The sequence below is a fragment of the Pituophis catenifer genome, unplaced genomic scaffold (genome assembly GCF_029215685.1).
Source record: "Pituophis catenifer annectens isolate HBS135680 unplaced genomic scaffold, rPitCat1.0.hap2 SCAF_9, whole genome shotgun sequence".
Classification (NCBI taxonomy): Eukaryota; Metazoa; Chordata; class Lepidosauria; order Squamata; family Colubridae; genus Pituophis; species Pituophis catenifer.
Window position 1 is genome coordinate 3,728,257 of NW_027256889.1, and position 27,151 is coordinate 3,755,407.

Genomic DNA, 27,151 nt, shown 5'->3' on the forward strand with positions numbered 1-27,151 from the left:
TCCGAGCTTTCCCCAGCCCCCAGGACTGGCCCATGTTCCTCTCCAACCTTCTCACTGTCCGACTCTGCTGCCAGCTCTGCTGGCTGCTGGCAGGCCACAACACAACCTGGTTTTGCTGCATTGGGCCAGTTTTGCAGGGATCTCACATTCTTCCTCTCCATCCCTGTTTCGCAGTCTCAGAAGAACAATGCCTGTATCAGATCTACATCGACGAGCTGTACGGAGGACTCCAGAAGCCCAATGAGGACGAGAAAAAGAAGTGAGTAACAATGAGGTGGACCACCTTGGGTGTGATTCAGACCCTTTTGTGAATGGTGGCATTGTCCTCGGGGCTCTCTGAGCTTCCTTGCTTTCAGGACCCAACTAAAGAACATCATCAGTGCTGAATAGGATTTATAAACAAAGAGCAAAATCCCTCTCACATCTAGCACTGATGAGGTTCCCTAGTCAGGTCACGAAATGTCTGCAAGAAAGTAATCAAGCTCAGAGAGCACTGAGGACCCACAATCACAAAAGGGACCCCCACAGTTCTTCTCCTCCTCTGCGCCCCCCCTCCCCATTCTCACTCCCCTCTAGCACTAAGTTACCTACCCTGTTTCCCCCAAAATAAGACCTCCCCTGATAATAAGCCCAATTGGACTTTTGAGCGCATGGCAATAAGGCCAAGCGCTTATTTCAGGATTCAAAAAAATATAAGACGGGGTCTTATTTTTGGGGAAATACGGTAGTTGGCTAATGAAACATCTTCAAGAAAACTACCAAACTACAATAGCACCAAGGACCTCTCCTCCTCCTCCTCCTCCCCCCCCAGCACTGATGATGTTCCCTAGTTGGGTCATGAAACGTCTGTAAGAAAACCACCCGCTCAGAGAGCACCAGGGACCCCACTGTTCAATCCTGAGCTACAAATATTCTCTTCTATCGGTACCTGTTGTGACTCTTCCCCCTGTTGCCTTCAACTGATCTCAGATACTGAATGTCGGGTTGAATTCCTGAAGACAAGAGAGATTTTTTTCCACGTCCGGTTTGAATTCCGACAGCTGTGGGAGGCAGGGGCGATTGTATTCTTAACCAGTCCACGGATTAAACCTGGCCGAAAAGCAGTATAAAAATCATTGAAATAAATAAATCAGGCGAGGGGTAGATTACCCATCACAGACCTCTGCTCCGGGACTCCCGACAGCCTGATGAGAAACATTCAGTGGTGGGTTGCTACCAGTTGGCCCTAGTTCGGGTGAACCGTAGCAGCGGCGGGAGAATTGGCGCGTGCGCGAACGAACCGGTAGCAAAGGTAAGTGAAACCCACCCCTGGAAACATTCCTCTCTGCAGGTTGGCCGAGAAGAAAGCTTCCATTGGTTATACCTACGAGGACAGCACAGTGGCCGAACTTGAGAACCCGTCCGAGAAGCGAGCGGAGGAAGAGGATTCCGAAGAAGACAGCAACACCGACGAGGATGAAGTCATCCCCGATATTGGTACACCTCCAGAGCCACCTTTTTTAGGATCGGGCGTGTTACAGAAGCAGGAACCACGGCAGGGAGCGGCCGAGAGATCTGGCGGATGTGGTTGGATGGGATGAGGGCACCAAGCTTTAGCTGCCTTCTGTCGCTTTCAGATGTTGAAGTTGACGTAGATGAGCTGAACCAAGACCAAGTGGCTGATCTGAATAAACAGGCGACAACTTACGGGATGGCCGAAGGGGATTTTGTCCGGTAAGATTCCTCTTCCCCCCCTCCTCTTTTTTTTTTTTTTTGAGTTCCAGAGAAGCTTCCCCATGATACACAGGGAGTCCTCAACGTAGGACCACGATTGAGCCCAAAATTTCTGTTGCTAAGCGAAACGTTTGTGAAGGGGAGTTTGCTCCGTTTTACGACCTTTCTGGCTGCCGTTGTTAAGTGAAATCACTGCGGTAGACAAGTTAACAACACGGTTGTTAAGTGGATCTGGCTTCCCTCATTGACCTTGTCGCAAGAAGGGATCACATGACGCCAGGGCTCTGCAACTGTCATAAAGATGAGTCGGCTGCCAAACATCTGGATTTTGATCACTTGACCACGGGGAGGCTGTAACTGTTGTAATTGTGCAAAACGGTCCTACGTCACTTTTTCCAGTGATGTTATAACTTTGGTCACTAACCAAACTGTTGTAAGTTGAGGACTACCGGTAGTAACAATCAAAGCAAATTGGTAGTAGATAAAACTCAACGGAATTCAAGGTGGGCTGGACTCAGATCTCTTGTGGGCACGAAGGGACTCCAGACTGATGACATGTTTGACTCACCCATCCTTTTGGGCTCAGCCTGGTCATATCCTACACAAACCACTGTTCTGGGCACAAATCTCTAGGGGTACCCTCTTGTGTGTAAGCATTCCCTTTTTCTTCAACACTCTCTTTTCTTTTTCTGGAAGGATGTTGCGGAAGGACAAAGAGGAGGCGGAAGCTATCAAACACGCCAAAGCTCTGGAGGAAGAAAAAGCCATGTACTCGGTAAGGAAACAGGAAGGGGAGGGGAAGGGAAGGGAAGGAAAGGAAAGGAAAGGAAAGGAAAGAAGAGATGAAGGGAAGGAAAGGAAAGGAAAGGAAAGGAAAGGAAAGAAGGAAAGGAAGAAAGGAGAAGGGTAGGAGGGAAGGGAAGGGAAGGAAAAAGGAAAGGAAAGAAAGAAAGGAAAGGAAAGAGATGAAGAAAAGGAAAGGAAAAGGAAAGGAAGAAAGGAGAATGGTAGGAGGGAAGGGAAGGGAAGGAAAAAGGAAAGGAAAGGAAAGGAAAGGAAAGGAAAGGAAAGGAAGAAAGGAGAATGGTAGGAGGGAAGGGAAAAGGAAAGGAAAGGAAAGGAAAGGAAGAGTTGGAAGGGACTTTGGAGGTCTTCTAGTCCATCCCCCTGCTTTGTCAGGAAACCCTATACCCATGATGGTGAACCTATGGCACGCGTGCTCAAAGTGGCATGCGAAGCCATGTCGCCCGGCTCACGCGGCCTTGCATGTTTTGTCTTCTGTGGTTTCTGGCTTGCATGCGTGTGCGACGACCAGCTGTCCTTCATGCGCGGCAGTGCTGAAAACTGGTGTGCGCATGTGCGCTGGCCAGCTGATTGTTGGGTGTGCAATGCATGCCAGAACTTGGAAGTTCGGCTTTTCCAGAGCGTGATCCCTTCGCAAGTGTGGCAGTGTCAAAAACCGGTTGGCACATGCGTGCCGGCCAGCTGATCGTTGGGCGCACATGCGCGCTAGAACCCGGATGTTCGGCTTTTCTGGAGTGCGACCCCGATGAGCGTGTTGTGCAAAGTTTCCGCACGACTTTTTTTTTTGGCACTTGGTGCCGAAAAGGTTCGCCATCCCTGCCCTAAACCATTTCAGACAAATGGTTGTCCACTCTCTCCTTAAAAACTTCCGCTGATGGAGCACCTACAACTTCTGGAGGCAAGCAGTTCCACAGATTAAATAGTTCCACAGAAAATATCCAACTCTCAGGATATTTCCCCTTAGTTCTCGGCTGGGCTGGGCCTGGCTCGTCTCTTCATTTGACGGAGAGGAGATCAACGTCCAACGCTTCCCACTTCTGACTCATCTAAAATCCTCCTCGATGCAGGCCAAAAAGAAAGTTGGGGCCATTCCCCTCCTCCTCTGCTGATAAACCAGGGAGTGATGGTAGGCCCCATCAGAGCCTGGGGTCTTTCTTTGGTCTCTCACACCTGCCTTCTCCTCCAGGGTCGCCGCTCCAGGCGGCAAAGGAGGGAATTCCGAGAGAAACGTTTGAAAGGAAGGAAGATCAGCCCTCCGAGGTAGGCCTTTCGGAAGTTGGACCTGTTCCCCTGTTGGTTGTCCTTGAATCCCTCGGGGGGGGGGTGTGTGGAATTTGCAGGATCTTTTTCTGGTGGGAGGCAAATGCTAAACTGCCGTTCATAAGTGGCGGATTATCTGTAGGACGCCCTCAAAGGTGCTTTTTTTCAAGAGGCAATTGGATTTTCCGTTTTTTCTTTGAAGACGTTTTGCTTCTCATCCCAAGAAGCTTCTTTGGCTCCGACTGGATGGTGAGGAATGGAAGGATTTATACTCCTTGCAGACAGGTGGACATTTGCATCCTGTTAGAGGGTCCTTAAGGTCACCTGGAGTTTTATCTGTGTCCTCAGGGTCACCCGAGTGGTGCAAACGGGCATGGAGCCTTCTTGGAACTGTTTGTTCTGACCTAGACTTCCCTAAAAAGCAGGAAGCAGGAATTGGTCCCGGCAAAACCCCTTTTATTTACACAACGGTGAATTCCTTTCATTCACAGTCAGCAAGGCCTGGCAAACAGTCTTTCAGAGGAATCTTTATCAACACAGACCTTATCTCGCTTGGAAAGCTGCCATGTCAATAGTTTCCAGACGCAGGGCAAGGCAATACTTGGCACAGAGTCTCTGGGATTCACGGACAGATCTTCCCACTCTTGAAACGACCAAATGAACAAATTGTTTCCTGCAAAAGTCCCCTCCCCGTCCGCTCCTCTATTATTTCCTATGGGAGGGGCCAATCACCTCCAAGGTGTGGCTTTACTCCCAAGTCGACCCTGCTTTCTGAGTTAGTTAGTTTATTATATTTGTATACCGCCCTTCTCCCGAGGGACTCAGGGCGGTGAACAGCCATGGTAAAAACAATATACAACAAAAATTAAAAGCTTATTGAAATAATTCAATCATTTGGCCAAATTTAAAATATCCAACTAAAATCATTTTAAAACCCCTATCAAAACCCAATTTAAAAAACCTTTATCTTGTCAGACCAGCTTGCTGGAATAATAGAGTCTTCAGAGCGCGACGGAAGGCACGGAGGTCGGGGATGCTTCGTATGTCCGGGGGCAGTTGTTGTTGTTGTTATTATTATTTATTCAATTTATATACCGCCCTTTTCCTATTGGACTCAGGGCGGTGCACAGCCAAGGATAAAAAACATACCAATACAAAATTTAAAATCAATTAAAAGAATTATACAATTTTGGCCCACAATTTAAAACAATCCAATTAAAAACCAATTTACACTTAAAAAGCTAAAAAGAGCTAAAAAAGAGCTAAAAAGGGGGTGGGGGGTTTCCACGCCAGCCCTGCTTGATGGAAAAGTTTTTAGGGCACGGCGAAAGGCCCGGAGATCTGATATCCTTCGTATCTCCCGGGGCAAATCGTTCCAGATGGCAGGTGCTGCCACAGAGAAGGCCCTTCACCCGAGGGTCGCCAGCCGACATTGCCTGGCTGACGGCACCCTGAGGAGTCCCTCTCTTTGGGAGTGTACTGGTCGGTGGGAGGCTATCGGCGGCAGAAGGCGGTCTCGCAAATGTGGGTCGCCAGCCTACACAGGTTGGCCGAGTTGTTTTTGTCTTCTGGCAGCTCTGTGCATGCGCACATTGGGAACGGGCTCCAGCTGTTCCTCTGCCTCACTGCTGTCTAGCTCCCTCTTTGCCTCCGATGCAGAGCCCTCGTCCGAGCTTTCCCCAGCCTCCAGGACCGGCCCAAGTTCCTCTCCAACCTTCTCACTGTATTGTATATTGGAGACAGATGAGGTCGTATCCCTCCCCCTCTGTTGGAGGACACATCCTTCCATTAATATATCCTTCCATTATAAATCCTTCCGTTCCCCGCCATCCGCTCAGAGCTGAAGAAGCTTCTTGGGATGAGAAGCGAAACGTCTTCAAAGAAAAACCAAGGAGAGCTAGTCTAAGAAACACTCGTGATAGTGGATAGATTTTTTTTTTTTTTTTAAAAAGGCATTTTCTGCTCTCGGGACGAAGCTACTGCCGAAAAGGAAGGCAGGAAGCTAGAGTTCAGTTTTGCAAACCTTCCGCGATGCAGGGCAGGCTTTTCGTTCTCACAGTCTTCTCTCATTACAGTTACGCTCGGAGAGACAGTCCCACCTACGACCCCTATAAACGGTGAGTGCAGACAACCGCTCTGCTTTTGGGGTGGGGTGGGGTGGGGAATCCCTTGCTCCTCCCGTGGATCAGTGAAGGGGAAGCTTTTCCCTGGCTTCCTAGACTTTAATTTGCATTTAATTCGAAGGATAGTCAGAAAGGGCTGTGTATGTACAGAAACAGCTGAGCTTTGAAAGGGAGCGAGTTGTTTATGACTTTGTATTTATCTTCATTATATCTTTAACGGAAAAATGCTATTTTAGCCTGTTGAATGTTGAGGCTTACTCAAATTCCATTTGTGTGGGGACCTTAGTACTCTCTGGGGAGGAGGAGGAGGAGGAGGAGGAGGAGGAGGAGGAGGAGGAGGAGGAGGAGGAGGAGGAGATCATTGTGGGATCCTTGGTGCTATCTGACCTTGGTGGTTTTCTTGCAGACTTTTCAGTACCAAATTAAGTAACATCATCAGTGCTCGAAAGGAATGGTGTTTGCTCTTATTTTTATATACTTGTTGTGGCCCGTCAGCGGCCTGTGCAGCTAGTAGCTGATTCTGACAGCGAGGAGGCTGGTGTGGTGCTGTGCCAGCAGCCTGTGCAGCTGGCGCTCGAGTCAGACAATGAGGAGGCTGGAGAAGATGTGGTGCCAGAGGTGGGGATTCAGCCAGGGCCTTCAGAACCTCCAGAAGCTCCCTTAAGTGAAGAGGAAGAAGAGGACGAGCCTCTTCTCGATGCACGGGCGCGCAGAGCTGCAACCTTAAGCACTCAAAGAGCCATTTGGACCCGTTTCCCACAGAAAAGAAAACACCGGGAGCCACAAAACCTGGGTGGGCGTGGCCAACTTGATGTCACTCACTTACACCAGTCACATAACCCCCCCCAAGCCACACCTACCCAGCCGGTCATTAGGGCAGAGAACCAGTTGTTAAAAAACACCGGGAACCACACAATCCTTTTGACATATCTCTCCCCCTCCCTCCCTCCCCCCTCCCTCCCCCTCTCTCTGTATCTCTCTATGTCTCTCTCTCCCTCTCTCTCTGTATCTCTCTATGTCTCCCTCCCTCTCTATGTCTCCCTCCCTCTCTCTCTGTATCTCTCTATGTCTCTCTCCCTCTCTCTCTGTATCTCTCTCTGTCTCCCTCCCTCTCTCTCTGTATCTCTCTATGTCTCTCTCCCTCTCTCTCTGTATCTCTCTCTGTCTCCCTCCCTCTCTCTCTGTATCTCTCTATATCTCCCTCCCTCTCTATGTCTCCCTCCCTCTCTCTCTGTATCTCTCTATGTCTCTCTCCCTCTCTCTCTGTATCTCTCTCTGTCTCCCTCCCTCTCTCTCTGTATCTCTCTATGTCTCCCTCCCTCTCTCTCTGTATCTCTCTATGTCTCTCTCCCTCCCTCTCTCTCTGTATCTCTCTATGTCTCCCTCCCTCTCTATGTCTCTCTCCCTCTCTTTCTGTATCTCTCTATGTCTCTCTCTCTCCCCCACTCTATCTCTCTCTCTCTGTCTCTGCCCTGGCCGCTTCTCCATCCCCCACCGTCACCCTTACCTTCTCAGGCCAGGCGAGGAGTGACTGGGAGGGGAGGGGCGGGGCCAGCCAATGGTGGGATCACCTGACAGGCAGCCACCGCAGAGGGTCCAAAGAGCCGCATGTGGCTCTGGAGCCGCAGGTTGCTGATCCTTGCACTAGACCAACAATCAAGAACTAAAGAATACCCCAATCAAGGAACTACTAACCAACACAGATAAACAGGCTAACCTTAAATAACAGCCTAATCAAAGAACCACCAAGAATACTCCCACCAACACTGACAGGGCAAGCAGCTAGTATATACTAATATAGTATCTAGTACTATATACACTAAGTACATAAAACTAGTATATAAAAATAAGAGCAAAATCTCAACTCCCTTGTAGCACTGATGGCATAGCCTAGTTTGGTAATGAAATGTCTGCAAGAAAAATTAGCTCCTCCTCCTCCTCCCAAGCCCCACTTTCTCGTAGCACTGATGATGTTAGCTAGTTGGGTCATGAAACGTCCTCAAAAAAACCTACCCAGTTCAAGAGGCCACCAAAGCATCCTCAGTTCAACCTGGCATCTACGAATGAACTGCTCCAGGCTGGGATTAGCTCCCCGCCCTCTCCCCCCCCCCCCCGGTTCTTCTCTCTCCAGTGATCGCTTTGCCTTCATCCCACAGATCCCCCTCAGAATCCAGCTCCGAGTCTCGTTCCCGCTCTCGCTCGCCTTCCCCTGGTCACGAAGAGAAGATCACTTTCATCACCAGCTTCGGGGGCAGCGATGAAGAAGCCGCTGCTTCCCAAGCCGGGGGAGCCCCTCGGAAAACACCCCCCGTCAACAAGCCACGCTCCAGCCAAGCGCAGCAGGGCAACGTTCCGGCAGGTCATAGCGCCTCCTCCCGGTCGGTAACTTTCGCACCTGCCTGGCCTTTCCCAAACCTTAAAGCAGAGACCCTTCTGGGGTCAAAGGTCGAGAGATTGCTTTTTTTTTTTTTTGACGTCCATCTGCCCCGAATGCTTGGGTCTGGTCCCGGCCGTGTTAGGGGAGCTGCGTTGCCATTGGTCACTCCGGCAGGCCCATTCTTGCCCGAATGATCTTTTCATGATGGAATCTGGTCAGGGATCAGGAAAGCGGTGGGGTGGGGCTCTTGTCCCATGAGAGATCTGGGAGGTTTCTTGCATCCAGCTGTAGCTTCCTTGAAGGAGAGACAAGGTCCAGGATCCTGTATGACTGCCTTAACTTTGTAGAGATCCTTTTGAAGTACGGTTGGGAGATTCCTTTGGCCTGGGGAAGCTGGCTTATTGCAAATTAAATCCTAGCATTTTCCAACCAGCCAATTATGCTGTGATTGCTGCTCGCTCTCCCCCACTATCATTATTACTCTACTTTGATCCACCTTTTCAAAGGCCAAGCTTTCCGATTTGAATTACAGCTAGTCCTCGATTTATGACCACAACAGATGCCCAGAATTTTTTTATTTCTTATTTTAATTTGATTTATATGCCGCCGTTCTCCGGAGACTCAGGGCGGCTTACAATGCATTAAGCAATTTACGTTGCTAAGTGAGAAATGGGTTAATTTGCCCCGTTTTACGGCTTTTTCTTGCTACATTTGTTAAACTGAATCACTGCCGTTTTTAAATTTGTAACTCAGTTGTTAAGTGAATCTGGCTTCCCTGTTGACTTCGCCGGTCTGAAGGTCACTAAAAGATGATCCCGTGACCCTGGGACATTGCAAACCATCCTAAATGCGAACCCGTTGCCAAGTGTCCGGGTTTTGATCACACGACCAGGGGCGGTTGCTCACGGAACGGTCATAAGTGCGAACAAGGGTCATAAATCCCTTTTCTCAGTGCCATTGTAACTTCGAACGGTCGCTAAACAAACTATCGAGGATTACCTGTAATTTATTTCTATATAATGTTATCACGAAAAACTTTTAAGTAGCAGCAGAATTGTGGCAGAGCAGCAAATAGTCGCGTGCCATCGAGCCCTCTGTCAGCAGAACCAAGGCTTGGGAAAATTAGCTTTTAAAGACCTCTCGAGGGGACTCTTAATGGACCCCAGTCTTGGACAGCGTGACTTGAGGGGAAAAGGGAAACTTTTACTTTTTAATTAGGTGGAAGCTGTGGGAACTTTCAGAGCCGGCTTGATATCAGCGTTCCAAGTAATGCACCCATAGAATGTAGAACTCCGAGGCAGGCAATCTCCTCAAAGAACAGTTTTATTGGATCTATATATATATATATATATATATATATATAAAAGCGAAATACCACTCACACATCATCACAAAATCTCCAGAACCGTAAAGCCTACAAACTTGAAATTTGCCATCACGTATGTTCCTCTTGGCTTCTAGGTGCTCACTAAGAAAGGATTTTTTGAAATGACCATCAGAGCATTAGTATTTCCTATATTATTATTAACACGCTGTGATGCTAAGGAGTTCTGCTCCCCCTCCCCACTTGAAAAGAAATCTGTTCCAAATGCAAAACACAAGCAGAGGAGAGGAGTTTCAGTTTCAGTTTTACTTTCACAGCAGCAAGCAAGGGACAGGATAGGGGAGGCTTCGATGGGGCAAGGCTGAGGGAGAGAAGGGGATAGGATAGGGGAGGCTTCTGTGGGGCAAGGCTGAGGGCGAGAAGGGGAGAGGAGAGGCCGATCGTAACCACTCATTAATTTTCAAGCTGTAAGTGTCGATTGATCAAGCCCAATCATATAGTTTCGTAGCGGAGCACAGGTATTCAGCTCAAAGCCAACTCTGAGATTTCCTGCAGCTTTCACTTAATTAAAAAGTAAAAGTTTTCCCCTTCCCCCAAGTTGCTGGTCACGCTGTCCAATCAGGTGCTGGCCTGTTGCTTGGTTACTTTGCTCCTCCTCTGACCAAGCCACCTGTGAGAAAGTCCTTGGTTCCCACAGGAAAACTTGATTGTTTTGGCCACAAAACTCCCATCTAGCTATTTCCCTCCCTCCCTCTGTTGTGTGGCAATCCTGAAGCCTCCAAAACGGCCGCAGCCAGGTTCAATTCAAGGTTGACATTTACATTGTTGGAAATCCCCCCCCCCCCCCGCTTGTCCTGTTTGAGGTCTTGTGGCAAACAATAATAAACTCTGCAGCGGTCCCACATTCTTAGGGTAGGTCCCCATGCACAGTTTATTATTATTATTATTATTTTTAAATAAGCCTTTCCCTGGCAGTTTCGAAACTTTAAAGGGAGTGTTTCCTCCCTTTAAATTTGGGAATTCTCAAGGACGGGACAGCCGCCCCGGGGATCCTGAGCTGGGGGTTCAAAATTCTGTCCCTTGAGCGCTGAGGTCTTGCAGCCCACCAACCTCCCCGTGCCTGTTGCACTTAGGCCGAGCCGAACGTGGTGTGGAAGCCAGCGGGGTCTTACCAACCCTTCCTGTCTCCAGGGAGGGGGTGCCCCGAAGAAGACAGAGAAGGCGGGGAAGCGAAGGGCAGCCTGACCCATTGCAGACGACCGAGCCGTGGCCGTTAATTTGGAAGCGTTTTTTTTTTTCCTCCTCTGTTTGGGGAATTGTCCGGCAGGATTAGACCTTGGCAGTTGGGGACGTCCTTCGGCCTTTCTCCTCCGCTGCCGGTCTCCTGCGTGACCAGCCAGCATCCTGCCTCTCCTCCTTCCAGGCGACGCTCCACCTCCTCCTCCACCACCTCCTCCTCCTCTTCCTCGTCCACTTCCTCCTCCTCCAGCTCGCAGTCCAGCTCACGGTCCCATCGGACAAGTAGTTACCACAGGACCGGCGGCTACAGCCGTTCCCGCAGCCACAGGTATTCCCGGTCCCACAGCAGGACCAGGCGGTACTCGGCCGGAGGCTCTCGAGACGGGCGACGACACTCCAGGTCGCGGTCGACGGAGCGGGGCTGGCGTTACGGCTCTCGACGCAGATCCAGGTCAGTAAGCCAAGCCGCAGGAGAGGGGTGCCCCTCTGTACCTCTTTGGGGGAGGGGCAAGGGTAGACGTGCCCCCATGCAGGGGTGTTCAACCTCGGCAACTTTTAAGACTTGCGGACTTCAACTCCCAGAGTTCCTCAGCCAGCCATGCTGGATGGGGAATTCTGGGAGTTGAAGTCCACAAGTCTTAAAAGTTGCCACGGGTGGCCATCCCTGATTGGCTGCCTAGAGAATTCTGGGAGTTGAAGTCCACAAGTCTTAAAAGTTGCCAAGGGTGGACATCCCTGATTGGCTGGATGGGGAATTCTGGGAGTTGAAGTCCACAAGTCTTAAAAGTTGCCACGGGTGGACATCCCTGATTGGCTGGCTGGGGAATTCTGGGAGTTGAAGTCCACAAGTCTTAAAAGTTGCCACGGGTGGACATCCCTGATTGGCTGCCTGGAGAATTCTGGGAGTTGAAGTCCACAAGTCTTAAAAGTTGCCACGGGTGGACATCCCTGATTGGCTGGCTGGGGAATTCTGGGAGTTGAAGTCCACAAGTCTTAAAAGTTGCCAAGGGTGGACATCCCTGATTGGCTGCCTGGAGAATTCTGGGAGTTGAAGTCCACAAGTCTTAAAAGTTGCCAAGCGTGGACATCCCTGATTGGCTGCCTGGAGAATTCTGGGAGTTGAAGTCCACAAGTCTTAAAAGTTGCCAAGGGTGGACATCCCTGATTGGCTGCCTGGAGAATTCTGGGAGTTGAAGTCCACAAGTCTTAAAAGTTGCCAAGCGTGGACATCCCTGATTGGCTGGCTGGAGAATTCTGGGAGTTGAAGTCCACAAGACTTAAAAGTTGCCAAGGGTGGACATCCCTGATTGGCTGGTTGGGGAATTCTGGGAGTTGAAGTCCACAAGTCTTAAAAGTTGCCACGGGTGGGCATCCCTGATTGGCTGGTTGGGGAATTCTGGGAGTTGAAGTCCACAAGACTTAAAAGTTGCCACGGGTGGACATCCCTGATTGGCTGGCTGGTGAATTCTGGGAGTTGAAGTCCACAAGTCTTAAAAGTTGCCACGGGTGGACATCCCTGATTGGCTGCCTGGAGAATTCTGGGAGTTGAAGTCCACAAGTCTTAAAAGTTGCCAAGCGTGGACATCCCTGATTGGCTGCCTGGAGAATTCTGGGAGTTGAAGTCCACAAGACTTAAAAGTTGCCAAGGGTGGACATCCCTGATTGGCTGGCTGGGGAATTCTGGGAGTTGAAGTCCACAAGTCTTAAAAGTTGCCACGGGTGGACATCCCTGATTGGCTGGCTGGGGAATTCTGGGAGTTGAAGTCCACAAGTCTTAAAAATTGTCACGGGTGGACATCCCTGATTGGCTGGATGGGGAATTCTGGGAGTTGAAGTCCACAAGTCTTAAAAGTTGCCACGTGTGGACATTCCTGATTGGCTGCCTGGAGAATTCTGGGAGTTGAAGTCCACAAGTCTTAAAAGTGGCCTCGGTTGGAGTCCCCTGCCCTAATGCAAGGCTCTTCCCTTATTCCCAGGAGCCATTCCCGGTCTGGGGAACATTATCGGTGGAGCAGCGGCAGAGGAGGGAGGCACTGGAGCAGCAGCCGCAGCAGCCAAAGTGAGAGTGAATCGCGGAGCCGCAGCCGGTCAGTGTCTCCAGCCAGAGAGAAAATGCTGAGGCCTGCGGTTTCGCCTGCTGTAGGGGAGAAACTGAAAAAGTGAGCGTGCCATTTTATTTATTTTTATTTCATGTATTTATTTATTGATTTATACCCCACTTTGATTATTTCGATAGATAACTCAAGGGAGCAAGCATCCTTAATAAGCTCAGAGAGCACCAAGGACCATCTAGTCTTTGTCCTCCTCCTCGCCTTCTCCCCTTCACAACGCCTCCCCTCTTTTCTAGCACTGATGATGTTACTTAGTTGGGTCATGAGATGTCTGCAAGAAAACCACCAAGCTCAGAGGGCACCAAGGACCCCACGGTTCAACCCTGAGCTGCAAATATTCACTTCTACCAGTGCCTTTTAAAAGACGGCTGGCAATCAGTGTAGTTTTGTGATGGCTGCTGCATTTTGCCTAAGTTTAAAGCTTCCATGTGCTCTTTAAAGGGCAGCCATGGATGAAGGGCTGGGAAAACTGAGGAAACCAGCAGAGGGGGCTAAATTGACTGCTTTACTCAAAGCAAAGCTACCTATTCCACTTGGTTTCTCCTTGGAAGCTGCTTCTGGATTTTGTGCTTGATAAATAAAGCAAATTAGATAAGCTTGTTATAGAAGTGGCTAGTCCATATTAATCCGCAACAGGTTGAGGCTGTACTGTTACTGTCTTGTTCTACTGCACTAAAGAAAGCCAGAGATCAATGTATTCCTCTTCTTTCCTCCCCCCCTTTTTTTTAAAATTTGATTTATATGCCACCCTTCTCCGGAGACTCAGGGCGGCTTACAATGCGTTAAGCAATAGCCTTCATATTTCTGTATATTTTTATACAAAGTCAGCTTATTGCCCCCACAAACCAGGTCCTCATTTCACCTACCTTAGAAAGGATGGAAGGCTGAGCCAACCTTGAGCCTTGGCGAGATTCGAACTTACAGTAATTGCAGGCAGCTGGTGTTAATCACAGTGCTATCAATCTGCTGAGCCACCAGGCCCTTCCTTGCTCTTCTGTTTTCACTTTCCTTTGTATTTTATATCACGGAAAACTTAATAAAATCATTACGAAAATAAAGGGTTAGCTCCATTAGGACCTGTTGAGTTAGTCTTGGAGCTTCACCGGAAGGCGTGTACAGGTAGTCCTCTACTTACAACAGTTCATATAGTGACGATTCATCATCAGAACGGCCATTGGAAAAAAAGTGGCTGTTTCCACACCCCATTTTCTGCCCATTTTCCACACTTAACGACCGTTGCCCGTGACCTCGTGGTCACGTTTTCAAAATTCAGACGCGTGTCAAATGACTTATATTTACGACGGCTGTAGCATCCTGGGGCCATGTGATTCCCTTTCGCGACCTTCTGACAAGCAGAGTTCACGGGGAAGCCAGATTCGCTTAACAACTGGCTGGGGGATCCTGGGAGTTGAAGTCCACCCATCTTCAAGCTTCCAAGGTTGAGAAACACTGTTCTAAGTGGAGGACTACCTGTATTGCCGTAAAATAAAGGGTTAGACTTGTTGAATTTAGCCTTGGAGCTTCACTGCGCATTCCCGACTCAGATTAATCCCTGTCTGGCATCCGTCTTTTGATTGACACCTATCTCTCTGTCTCTCCTCACCTTTTTTTAGGGCTGAAACGGCTGGTGGTAAAGAGACAGGAGCTGCCAAAGTCAGTAAGAATTTAAACCTCACCTCTTTAATTCCCACCACTGCAGAAAAAACAAAAGACTCAGGGAACCATAGACATGCAGGAACAATGTACTCCGTGGGGGTCTTTTGCATGGTTGTGCTTGAGTGTTTTGTATTTACCGTATTTTTCGGAGTATAAGATGCTCCGGACTATAAGACGCACCTATCTTTTTTTGGTGATGAAAACAAGAAAAAGAAATCCGCCTCTGCCTCCCTGCAATTTTACCTCGTTGCAGCAAACAGCCTGCTTTACTTTCAGTTTCGTTTTCAGCATAGCTTGATTAGCACAAGAAAAAAAAAAAATCTGGTCCCAGCAATTTACTTCCTTGCAGCAAGCAGCGGAGGCCCGCGCACCAATAGGCAATGGCAATCTGAAACAGCTGAGAGTCGGGAGGCGGATCCAAGGGACAATCAACTTGTGCTAATTACCGTATTTTTTGGAGTATAAGATGCACCTTAGTTTTAGGAGAGGAAAATAAGAAAAAAGCTGATTGGCGGGTGGATCGGCCTCCCGGAATACTCCCCAATCAGCTGTTCCCAGAGGTGAATTTTAGCAACAGGTTCCTTGGTTGTGAGCTCTGTGCGTTGCTTTTTTTTTCTGAAACTTCTGAAAATCTGTTTCAGAAAGAACTTTTTTTCCTGCCTCTGAAAGCCTCCGAAACAGAGCTTCAGAAAAAAAGCCCCCCAAACAGAGGTTCCGAAAAGAAGCCCCCAAACAGAACTTCAGAATCTTTTTTTCTGAAGCTCTGTTTGGGGGCTTCTTTTCTGAAGCTTCTTTTCTGATGCTTTTTTCAGCCTCTGAAACCTCCATTTGAGCGACTGGGAGAGGCTATATTTGGAGTATAAGACGCACCCAGATTTTCATCCTCTTTTTGGGGGGGGGAAAAAGGTGCGTCTTATACTCCGAAAAATATGGTAGGCTGTGCTGAAGCTGAAATGGGCTGTTTCTTTTTGCTGCTTGCTGCGAGGAGGTAAATGGCTGGGAGGCAGAGGCCATAGGGTGGGGGCCAGTGGATGGGCGGGGCTACATTCGGTGTATAAGACGCACCCAAATTTTCACCCCCTTTTAGGGGGGGAAAAAGGTGTGTCTTATACTCCGAAAAATACGGTAGTTAAGGGTGGAGATAGAACTTAACAGAATAAACTGAGTTGGAAGGGACCGTAAAATACAAGGCTTGTTTGCTATCAAAAAAAAACCATTACGCAGCTTTCTTTGTCAGCCACAATCCTACATTTCCTTCAAGAACAAAATAGGCCATCTTGGTTTTTTTCATCCAGTCTTCAAATAACAGAATCACAGAGTCGGAAGGGACTTTGGAGGTCTTCTATTCCAGCCGGCCCTCAACCTTTTGGGCACCAGAGACCCGGTTCCATGGAGAGAGGTTTTTCCGTGGACCGGAAAAGCTGTGGTTTCGCATTCCGCAGATCGGGGCTTCGTTTTTTTTTTTTTTTTCCAATTTGATTTATATGCCGCCCTTCTCCGGAGACTCAGGGCGGCTTACAATGCGTTAAGCAATAGCCTTCATCCTTTTGTATATTTATACAAAGTAAGCTTATTACCCCCACAAACTGGGTCCTCAATTTACCTACCTTAGAAAGGATGGAAGGCTGAGTCAACCTTGAGCCTGGGGAGATTCGAACCAGCAGTAAATTGCAGGCAGCAGTATTAATAACAGGGTGCTTTAGACCACTGTACTACCAAGGCTCTTGTTTCCACAGCCCGGTTTTTGGCATGCCGTGGACTGGTGCTAGTCCACAGACCGGGGTTTGGGGACCCCTGTTCTTGTCCAACACCCTGCTACCATTTCAGACAAAACGACTGTCCAATCTCTTCTTAAAAACCTCCAGTGTTGAAGCGCCCACAAGTTCTGGTGGCAAGTAGTTCCACTGATTCATTGTTCTCACTGTCAGGAAGTTTCTCAGATTATCCACTTAGGAATCAGTTTAGATTAGAACGGAGAATTTTCTGGAATGATGGTCTTGAATGATGAACTGAAGGCCCACAAAACAACAACAACCCCCCCCCCCCCGATCCCTGGGGATTCAAGATGGGAGAGCAACTTGCTTCCAAGCCTATTAAAATGGAAAATTGATTGATCTTTGCTTTTTTTGTTTGTTTGTTTGTTCGTGTCAAAAGCATCGCGAGCAAAACAAGACATGCTCCACAGGTAGTCCTCGACTTACAACAGTTCATTTAGTGACCTTTTGAAGTTACCACAGCAGTGAAAAAAGGGACTTGCTGCCGGTTTTCACACTTAACGAACGTTGCCAGCATCCCCGTGGTCATGGACGCTTGGCAACTAGTTCCCATTTATTGACGACGGTCGCAGCGTCCCTGGGGGGAAGGGGGGGGTCACGTGATCCCCTTTTGCGACCTTCTACAAGCGAAGTCCACGGGGAACCCAGATTCACTTCACCCAGCCCTGTGAGTAACTTAACAGCTGCGCCGATTCGCTTAACAGCGGCGGCAAGAAAAGTCATAAAGTTGGGGTTAAGCTCCCTTAGCTTCTCTTGCTCGGCAACCGAAATTCAGCCGCTCAATTGCCGTCGTAAGTCGAGGAGTACCTGTACAGGCAGGCTTGAATTGCTGATTCTGAATGAGTCCCAACCTGTCCTTTTTCAACTGCGATTAGTGGGAAGAAGTAGCCACATTTTAGCCCCCTTTGGTTTGACTGGCTCGGTGGCAGGGTGGATAAAAATTGATTTTTTAAAAAAAAATCGGATTTTTTAAAAAATTTAAATCCGGATTTTTTAGATTTTTTTTTTTTTAATTTGATTTATATGCCGCCCTTCTCCGGAGACTCAGGGGGGCTTACAATGCGCTAAGCAATAGCCTTCATCCTTTTGTATATTTATACAAAGTCAGCTTATGGCCCCCACAAACTGGGTCCTCATTTCACCTACCTTAGAAAGGATGGAAGGCTGAGTCAACCTTGAGCCTGGTGGGATTTGAACTTGCAGTAATTGCAAGCAGCAGATGTTAATAACAGGGTGCGTAGATCACTGTACTATCAAGGCCCTTTTTATCAAATTTATTTTAATAAAATGCTTTTGGAGTAACAATCTATCTAAAGATAGTTTTCTATTTAAGATAACATTCATAATTTAGTTTATTCGGCATGAAACGGAGCTTAGTTCTGTATATTCTGCAAAATTGGGACTGTCGGTGAGTCAACAGCAGGAGTCCGAGGAGGAGCCGCTGCGGGACAGAGATGACAGTTGCTCTTTAAAAATGATGATTTAAATCGAGTTGATTTAAATCAAGCCTTTTTACTACCGTGTTTCCCTGAAAATAATCCCGGGTCTTAGATTAATTTTTGCTCCAAAAGGCGCATTAGGGCTTATTTTCTGGTTAGGTCTTATTTTGGGGGAAATACGGTACTAAATGCATCCATGTGGCTGACAGTCATACCTGGGGCTTATTTTGGGGGGTTAGGGCTTATATTACGAGCATCCTGAAAAATTTTGCTAGGACTTATTTTCCAGCTGGGTCTTATTTTCAGGGAAACAGGGTAGTGATTTAAATCATGATTTAAATCGTGATTTAAATCGACTTGATTTAAATCAAATCCACCCTGTTCGTGGCAGGTGGACCTTTTCTTACTTTCAGTCCGGTGCCTATTGCTGCCAAGCCAAACTGCTGCGGGGACTTAATGCTCTCCCAGTGTTTCGGTCTTTGGCTGCCAAGGAAAAGGTTTGTGACCGGCCATCAGCCGGCTGTGGGTGTTTTGGGAAGACTTGGCAAGCAAGGCTCCTCTCCTCCCACAAGAGGCGAATTGACTTCTGTCTTGCAAGGGGGAGGCTTTTCAATTCAAAGTCCAAATCCTCCCATTTATCGACCTGTGTTAAATTTGTAGAGTCAGTTGTGGGGGATGGACGGACACGCGGAGGCTATGACAAGAGCGGTCATTTAAGGCCTCTGGAAGTCAACGCTGTCTAATCCGGAGGCTTCTGGTCTCCTTTAAATAGATCCTTAGAGGAGATCAATGTCCTGCTTCCCACCCGCCACCCCCAGGTCATTTTGCAACGCGTGGCAGCAATTATTTGTTTGTTATTTCTTTACTTTTTTAAAAAAACTTTTTTTCCAAGATCACTTGGCACCAGGAGGTAGATTTTATTTTATTTTATTTTATTTTATTTTATTTTATTTTATTTTATTTTATTTTATTTTATTTTATTTTATTTTATTATTTTATTTTATTATTTTATTTTATTTTATTTTATTTTTTTATTAGTTTAGTTTAGTTTATTTTTTTATTAGTTTAGTTTAGTTTGATATTTTATTTTATTGTATTTTATTTATTTTATTTATTTTTATTTTATTTATTTTTACTTTTTTCCAAGATCACTTGGCACCAGGTGGCTGTATGTATGTAGGTACCGTATTTTTCAGACTATAAGATGCACGTGACTATAAGACGTAACTAAATTTAGAAAAGGAAAAAAAAAGGTTTTGGCCTCCCTTTTTTGGGGGGCCTTTTTTTGGCCCGTTTTTGAGGGTTTTTTCAACCCATTTTTTCCGAAAAAATGGGCTGAAAAAAGCCTAAAAAACAGGTCAAAAAAGCCCTGAAAACGGGCTGAAAAAAGCCTCAAAAATTGGCCAACCCCCTTCCCCCCCCCCCAAAACGGGCCCCAAAAAGCCTTGAAAACAGGCCGGATAAAAGCCTCAAAGGCTGAAAAAAAGCCCCCAAAACGGGCCAAAAAAACCCTCGAAACACCCCCCCCTCAAAGTCCGCAAACTCAGTGGGAAATCCACTTCACAACCGTCTTACTAACTTACCAATTGCAGCGATTCCCTTAACAAACGTGGTCGTAAAAGGGGGCAAAATCCACGTCACAAAACGTCTGACTTGGTCACTAGAAATTTTGGGGTCAATTTTGGTCGTAAGCGAAGGGCTCCCTGCATCGCCCTGTTGATTTGGTACGTGTTTCCCCCAGATTAGGTGAGAAAGATCGCATCCTCTGGAGCAGGGGTCTCCAACCTTGGCAACTTGAAGACTGGTGGACTTCAACTCCCAGAAGCAAAGCTGGCTGAGGAATTCTGGGAGTTGAAGTCCACCAGTCTTCAAGTTGCCAAGGTTGGAGACCCCTGCTCTGGAATGTCCTAGTTGAGGATATTCCAGGTCTGTCGAGTCGCAGCTTCCAAAATGGCTAGGATCGGTCCAGCTAATGGTTTGAGGCAGCTTCGGAAGATGGATTTTAAAAGTTGGGTATCCATTCGGTGCCAAATTCCTGGTTGCGGGAGGGAGGGGGTGGGGGGGGAGATGTTGCTTTGATCCCTGCGGAAGACGGAAATGTTAACGTGAGTCAGAGGGCTGCAGACAGGACAGGAAAAAAAATGTCTGAAAAGAAAAAAAACATGGCTGTTTTGGAATCCTGCCCTGTATAAACAAGATTGAAAAGCCTCTCTGATTCCGGGAAGAATTGCAGATATGTTGAAATCAGGAAAGCCAAAGGGGCTTGGATGATTATTATTATTATTATTATTATTTTTAAAAAAGGCTGATAATTCTGATTCTTGTTCAGATCTCCAGAAGGGGAATTGGCGGTGTTTGCTATTAGCGTGTTGTAATCCTAATTTTTCTTTTAAACAAATCTTTTGCAACACAGTTATGGCTTGAAAACGAGCTCTTGAATCAGTACTGTTGTGTATGTGTAGTTATTGTGTTTGGGTGTCCGGGGGAGCCTTTTGTCTTGTCACTTAGTGAGTTTTTGCATTTTGAATCCTGGAGTTGCTCGCCCTGTGCTGTTCCTTCTTTTTAGCTTCCCTGAAATAAGCTGCCTTTTTTTTTTTTTAATTCCTTCAAGCTCTGATTTTTTGCTAGTCACAGTGACAAAAATTGGAAGGAACCTTGGCGGGCATCTAGTCCAACCCCCTGCTCTCCCAGGGGACTTACACTATTTCTGACAAATGGCTGTCCAGTCTCTTCTTAAAAGCCTCCAGTGATGGAGCAATCACGACTTCCAAAGGCAATTTGTCTCACTGCTTAATTGTTCTCACTGTCGAGAAATTTCTCCCTAGTTCTAAGAGTTGCTTCTCTGCTCGGTTAATTTCCATCCATTGCTCCTTGTCCTGCCTTCAGGTGCTTTGGTAAATAAATTCGCCCGAATCTTCTTTGGGGCAGCCCCTCAAATATTAAAAGAGCTGCTATCATGTCACCCCTGGTCCTTCTTTTCACAGAAGACTTCAGTTGGTTCTTTGCGGATCCTTTGAGCGGGGAAGATAGGATCTCCCCTCCTGCTGGGGCGCAGGTAGTCAGCAGTCCCTCGGAACTCAAAACACAGGCTTTTCATTCTCGTATATCCCAGTGAATGGCTGTCTCGTCATTCACTTCTTTTCCCCCCCCACCCCTCACTCAAATTACAATAATACTTTATTTATAGGAGCCCCTTCGCCTTTCTCCACCTATGCCTTCCCCCCCAAATGGACGGAGGAGCTCAGGCCCTGGGCCAAACGTTTTAATATCTTTCTGTTTGCTTCTGCTTATAGCCAAAGCTGACTCCGCAGGAGAAACTGAAGCTGCGTATGCAGAAGGCGCTTAACCGGCAGTGTAAGCATCTTCGGGGTTTGGGCGCAAGGCAGCGGTCGGGACCGATCTGACCCTGGGGACCCCCTTTCCCAGGGGTGAAATCCAGCAGGTTCTGACAGGTCCTGGAGAACCGGTAGCGGAAATTTTGAGCAGTTCGGAGAACCGGCAAATACCACCTCTGACTGGCCCCAGAGTGGGGTGGGAATGGGGATGTTGCAGTATCCTTCCCATGGAGTGGGGTGGGAATGGGGATGTTGCAGTATCCTCCTCCTGGAGTGGGGTGGGAATGGGGATTTTGCAGTATCCTTCCCTGGAGTGGGGTGGGAATGGGGATTTTGCAGTATCCTTCCCCTGGAGTGGGGTGGGAATGGGGATTTTGCAGTATCCTCCCCCTGGAGTGGGGTGGGAATGGGGATTTTGCAGTATCCTCCCCCTGGAGTGGGGAGGGAATGGGGATTTTTGCAGTATCCTTCCCTGGAGTGGGGTGGGAATGGGGATTTTGCAGTATCCTTCCCCTGGATTGGGGAGGGAATGGAGATTTTGCAGTATCCTTCCCCTAGGAGTGGGGAGGGAATGGGGATTTTGCAATATCTTTTCCCCAGGAGTAGGGAGGGAATGGAGATTTTGCAATATCCTTCCCTCAGGAGTGGGGAGAGAATGGGGATTTTGCAATATCCTTCCCCCAGGAGTGGGGAGGGAATGGGGATTTTGCAATATCTTTTCCCCAGGAGTAGGGAGGGAATGGAGATTTTGCAATATCCTTCCCCCAGGAGTGGGGAGGGAATGGGGATTTTGCAGTGTCCTTCCCCTGGAATGGGGTGGGAATGGAGATTTTGCAATATCCTTCCCCTGCCATGCCCACCAAGCCATACCACGCTCACAGAACCAGTAGTAAAATTTTTTGAATTCCACCATTGCCCTCTCCCCTTCTCTTTTCTCGTCTGCCCTACCCCCGCCTGCCCCCCACTCACTTTTCTGCTCTGCCTCTCTTCAGTCAAAGCAGACAAGAAAGCAGCCCAGGAGAAGATGATGCAGCAGGAACACGAAAGACAGGTGAGCAGGAGGACGGCCGATCGGCCCAGGGCAGTAGCTGAACTAAGCAGGGGGCACAATTGTAAGGTCCCCTAACTGCAGGTAGCCCTCGACTACTTACGACCGCCGTCCAGCCCGGAATTATGGCCATAAGTCAAGGCCGATAGTGAAGTTTGGGTCACCAGGTGGCCGTGTCCAATTTTATGACTTCCGAGGCAGTGAATGCAGGCGGTCCTCGAGTTACGAGGGTTTATTTCGTGACTGTTCAAAGTTACAAGGGCCCTGGAAAAAGTGACTTACGACCATTTTTCACACTTAACGACCTTTGTAGGAGCCCCCCCCCCTCCCCTCCCCGATCGTGTGATCCAATTTCAGATACCCGACTTACAATGGTTCATTTAGGGACCATTTGAAGTGACAGCGGCACTGGAAAAAGTGACTTTTTCATACTTATGACCGTTGCAGCATCCCCACGATCACGTGATCAAAATTCAGATGCTTGGCAACTAGCTCCTATTTATGACGGTTTCAGTCTCCCCGGGAGTCACCTGATCCCCTTTTGCGACTGTCTTGACGAGCCAAGTCAATGGGGGAAGCTGGATTTATTTAGCAACCAGGTTACTAACTTATCAACTGCAGTGGTTCAGTTGACTGTGGCAGGGAAGGTCGTAAAATGGGGCAAACTTTACTTAACAAATGTCTCACTTAACCACAGAAATTTTGGGCTCAATTGTGGTCATAAATTGAGGACTACCTGTACAGGGGTACCTTGGTACTCATTGTTAATTGGTTCTGGGAGGTGCGATGAGTACCAAAAACGACCAAATAAATTTTCCCCATAAGGAATAATATAGTGAGTCACAAGGCAGCCAACACCGACAGATTCTAGCTTGTGCATTGATTACTAAGCAAATGATGAGTACAAGGACTCAATTTTCTTGTCAAATCGCATTGAGTCCCAAATTTCATTGAGTTTCAAAGCAGTTGAGTACTATACCACCAATGGATGCTTTTTGTCAGAAATGGGAAATAAACGCCGGGTTTTGGCCAAAAAACAGGTCACAAATCACGCTCATGTGACCGCAAATGGCATAAATGGGAGCTGGTTGCCAAGGACCCAACATTGGGATCAGGTTATAACAGAATCACAGAGTTGGGAGGGACCTTGGAGGTCTTCTAGTCCAACCCCCTTCTCAAGCAGGAGGCCCTATACCATTTCAGACAAATCGGATGTCCAATCTCTTCTTTAAAAACTTCCAGTGTTGGGGCACCCACACCTTCTGGTGGCAAGCTGTTCCACTGGTTAATTTCTCCTTCGTTCTAGGTTGCTTCTCTCCTAGTGATCACAAGGGGAAGGGGAAGGGGAAGAAGGAGGAGGAGGAGGCTGTCAGGACTTTGAAACCGGGTCACAAGTAGTGCAGGTGGTGGTCCACTGTAATGCTAAGCAACCGGCCATAAGTCAGAGACTGCCTGTAGAAAACAGTACAGTTGGTCGCTAATGAAAATGTCCCGGATGTAGCTTTCATCCTTGGGCTAACTCGATTTCCCATCTTTCCTTCCAGGAACGCGAGGATGAGTTGCGTGCCATGGCTCGGAAGATCCGGATGAAGTAATTGCTTGGATTTTCCCGTCCTTGTGGTGGGGTGGCAGTGCGGTGCGGTGCGGTGCCGGGTGCCTCATCCCTGCTGATCTCCCGTTTTTCTTCTCTGCAGGGAGCGGGAACGGCGGGAGAAGGAGCGGGAAGAGTGGGAGCGACAGTACAGCCGCCACAGCCGCTCTCCTTCTCCGCGCTACAGTAAGTGCTACAAAAGTCCAAAATGTTTGAAATTGGGAACAGGTTGTGCCAGACTCAAGTGGTTACGCTTCAGCCAAGTGGTACATTCCATGCGCCTTGGTGGAGAATGAGGCTGGAGCCAAGCATGGTGGCGTATACCGTATTTTTTGGACTATAAGACGCACCTGACTATAAGTCGCATGTAAATTTAGAAAAGGAAAACAAAAAAAATTTTTTGGCTTCCCTTGTTTCGGGGCTTTTTTTGGCCCATTTTTGGGGTTCTTTTCAGCCTGTTTTCAAGGCTTTTTTTGGTCCGTTTTCAAGGCTTTTTTCGGCCCATTTTCGAGGCTTTTTTTCGGCCCATTTTTTGGGCTTTTCTAAGCCCATTTTTGAGGTTTTTTTCACCCCCTTTTGGGAGACCAAAAAGTGCGTCTTATAGTCCGAAAAATACGGTAAGTGCGGAAGAGAGGGTTGCCCCAAGGGTGCCATGAGTTTCCACCAGTAGTCTTTGACTTACAGTTCGTTGCTTAGTGACCCTTCACTTACGATGGGCTAGACCAGTGGCCCCCAACTTTTGGTTGTGTGGAGAGAGGTTTTGCTGTGGCCCAGAAGGCGTGTGGTTGCCTCTGCTGGCTGCATCCCATGGATGGAGTTTCGCTTGTTTGCATGGACCAGTTTTTGGCATGCCGTGGACCGCTGCCGGTTCACGGACCAGGGGCTGGGGAGCCCTAGACTAGAGGTACCGCCCAGTTTCAATGTTCCTACAGCCATGTTCTCACATGATCAGATGTAAGGGGGGGGCTTAACTGATGCCCATTAACAGCTGTTTGCAGCATCCTGACCTCATTTTACAATTGCTGAAAACCAGTATTTATTCGGTCCAGGGCTTTAAACTGTTGCAGCATTCAACTAAAGGCCGCCACAAGAAGGTCGTAAAATCAGGTCTGTCACATGGGTGACCTGATTTGCAACCGTCATGACTTAGAATGTTTTGCTACCTGATTTCTTTGTATCCCATCTTTACTGTTTTTACAAATAAGGCAGCGAACGTATCCAACGCACCTTCCTCCTTCTATTTTCCCAACAACAACCCTGTGATGTGGGTTGAGCTGAGTGACTAGCGCAAAGTCACTCAGCTAGCATTCATAGCATTCATAGGTGGGACTAGAACTCACCGTCTCCTGGTGATTGGCCCAAAGTCACCCAGATGCCTTTCATGCCTATGGTGGGACTAGAACTCACTGTCTCCTGGTGATTGGTCCAAAGTCACCCAGATGGGTTTCATGGCTATAGCGGGACTAGAACTCACTGTCTCCTGGTGATTGGTCCAAAGTCACCCAGTTGCTTTCATGCCTAAAGTGGGACTAGAACTCACTGTCTCCTGGTGATTGGCTCGGAGTCTCCCAGGCAGAGGTTATATTATTTGTATTTGTTTTTCAGGTCGAGAATACAGCTCGTCCAGAAGGTAGGGCCTGCTTTTTACCTACTTGGTTGGTAAAGGGGCAAACGTGGGGCAGAATGGAGGAATACATAGATGCCACGTTGAAACTGGCAAACTTTGGAAATGAATGTTTTATCAGCCATTGGAGGAGGAGTAATTGGACATGAAGTACCCGGGGCTTCGTTTTGGACGCAAGAACTCTGCTGAATCAAGCCAAATTTGTTGTTTTAAACGCACTTCTATACCTCTAACAATCCAAAAGGGATTTAATACTTTACTTAGGGGGGAACAAAATGCAAATTAAAACCTCCAAAGGCCCCATCTGGTCCAGCATTAGTCGCACAGTGGCCAATGTGATGCATCCAAGAGGCACCCCAAAGCTGAATTTGGGGGTGGGGGGTGTTAGCCTGTAAAACACAGAAGGGCAGTTTTATCCCCCTCTCATTTGCTTTATTTCAGGGGTGGGGGAACTATGGCCCTTTTAGGACCTGTGGACTTCAACTCCCAGAATTCCTGAGCTGGCTCAGGAATTCTGGGAGTTGAAGTCCACAGGTCCTAAAAGGGCCATAGTTCCTTCACCCCTGCTCTACTTAAAAGGCCCCAAGTTGGGGAAAAGCCCACTTAAGAGCAGAAATACGTCCGTCCCCCCCGCAAAGCCCTTGGTGGGCTATTTTGTGTGTCTGAATAGCAAAAAAAGGGGAACGCCCCTAAAGCAGGAGTCCTATTGTTGTTTGTTCCCCGCCAAGTTTTCCACTTCCACTTCATGTCTTTGTTGTTCGGTTTCTCGCAGGCACTCGCGGTCACGATCCCGGAGCCCTCACTACCGCCACTAGGACGAATTCCCTGGCGCAAGGCCACACTACTGACTTCTCGCCCTGCTGACTCCCCCCCACTCCACCCCGTCACCCCCATCCCCACCGGGGAGGGGGCTCACGTTAACCCTGCTGTGTAATAAATGCTGTACATTGCTGTTTTTGTTTTTGCCAGAAAAATAAAAAGTTTGAAAAAAGTTTGCTCTGTGATGCTGCCCTCCCTGTCTCTAGTTCAGGGGTGTCAAAACTCACACCCTGGGGGCCAGATCCAGCTCACGGGGTGTGTGTGTGTGAGATCTTGCCCGTGGGGTTGCCCTGGAAGCAGTGAAGGATTGGCCCACGGTGCGTCTGCCAGCGAAAACAGCTCGGGAAGGCCGCGTGCAGCCTCCTGAGCTCCGTTTTCACCGGCAGAGGGTTGCAAGGAGACCGTCGCAGCCAAAAACGGAGCTCGGGGATCCGTTTTTGATGGCAGAGCACTTGAGCCACCACAGGCGCCTCCCGACATGAGTGACGTCGAGCCCCCCCCCCCCCCCCCCCCCCCCCCCCCCCGGCCCGGTCAAATACAACCCTGATGCGGCCCTCAATGAAGTTGAGTTTGACACATAATCAGCTTTGGATCCCATCCTAGCTACCCAAATCAACCTTCCCCTTATGGCAGGGGAATGTTTATTTATTTATTGGTTCGATTTATATGCCGCCCTTCTCTGGAGACTCAGGGTGGCTTACAATGCATTAAGCAACAGCCTTCATACTTTTTTGTATATACCTGCTTAGTAGGGCTTTCGCCCCCCCCCAGCGGTGTTCTTCTTTTTATACAAAGTCAGTTTATTGCCCCCACAATCCGGGTCCTCATTTTATCTCCCTCGAAAGGATGGAAGGCTGAGTCAACCTTGAGCCTGGTGAGATTCGAACTTGCAGTAATTGCAGGCAGCTGGTGT

The 27,151-nt window shown here is 48.2% G+C and overlaps 1 protein-coding gene across 6 annotated transcripts in view; it reads left to right on the forward strand.

The window, feature by feature from the left end:
* The window catches only part of CLASRP (CLK4 associating serine/arginine rich protein), a 32,856-nt gene extending 6,464 nt beyond the window's left edge, over positions 1–26,392 (forward strand). For 2 of the 6 annotated variants that reach the window (XM_070950170.1, XM_070950172.1), the window contains exons 7-22: positions 175–259; positions 1,331–1,476; positions 1,617–1,713; positions 2,410–2,488; positions 3,704–3,777; positions 5,853–5,894; positions 8,057–8,278; positions 10,929–11,291; positions 12,817–12,999; positions 14,565–14,604; positions 21,115–21,175; positions 22,149–22,207; positions 23,749–23,795; positions 23,899–23,981; positions 25,401–25,425; positions 26,192–26,392. In XM_070950170.1, the coding sequence (XP_070806271.1) occupies positions 175–259; positions 1,331–1,476; positions 1,617–1,713; positions 2,410–2,488; positions 3,704–3,777; positions 5,853–5,894; positions 8,057–8,278; positions 10,929–11,291; positions 12,817–12,999; positions 14,565–14,604; positions 21,115–21,175; positions 22,149–22,207; positions 23,749–23,795; positions 23,899–23,981; positions 25,401–25,425; positions 26,192–26,234 (1,649 nt within the window). In that variant the 3' untranslated portion in view covers positions 26,235–26,392. Of the gene's footprint in view, positions 1–174; positions 260–1,330; positions 1,477–1,616; positions 1,714–2,409; positions 2,489–3,703; positions 3,778–5,852; positions 5,895–8,056; positions 8,279–10,928; positions 11,292–12,816; positions 13,000–14,564; positions 14,609–21,114; positions 21,176–22,148; positions 22,208–23,748; positions 23,796–23,898; positions 23,982–25,400; positions 25,426–26,191 lie in introns of those variants that run through there. The other 4 variants (XM_070950173.1, XR_011600777.1, XR_011600779.1 and 1 more) reach the window with 4 other exon arrangements.
* Positions 26,393–27,151: the final 759 nt, after the last annotated feature.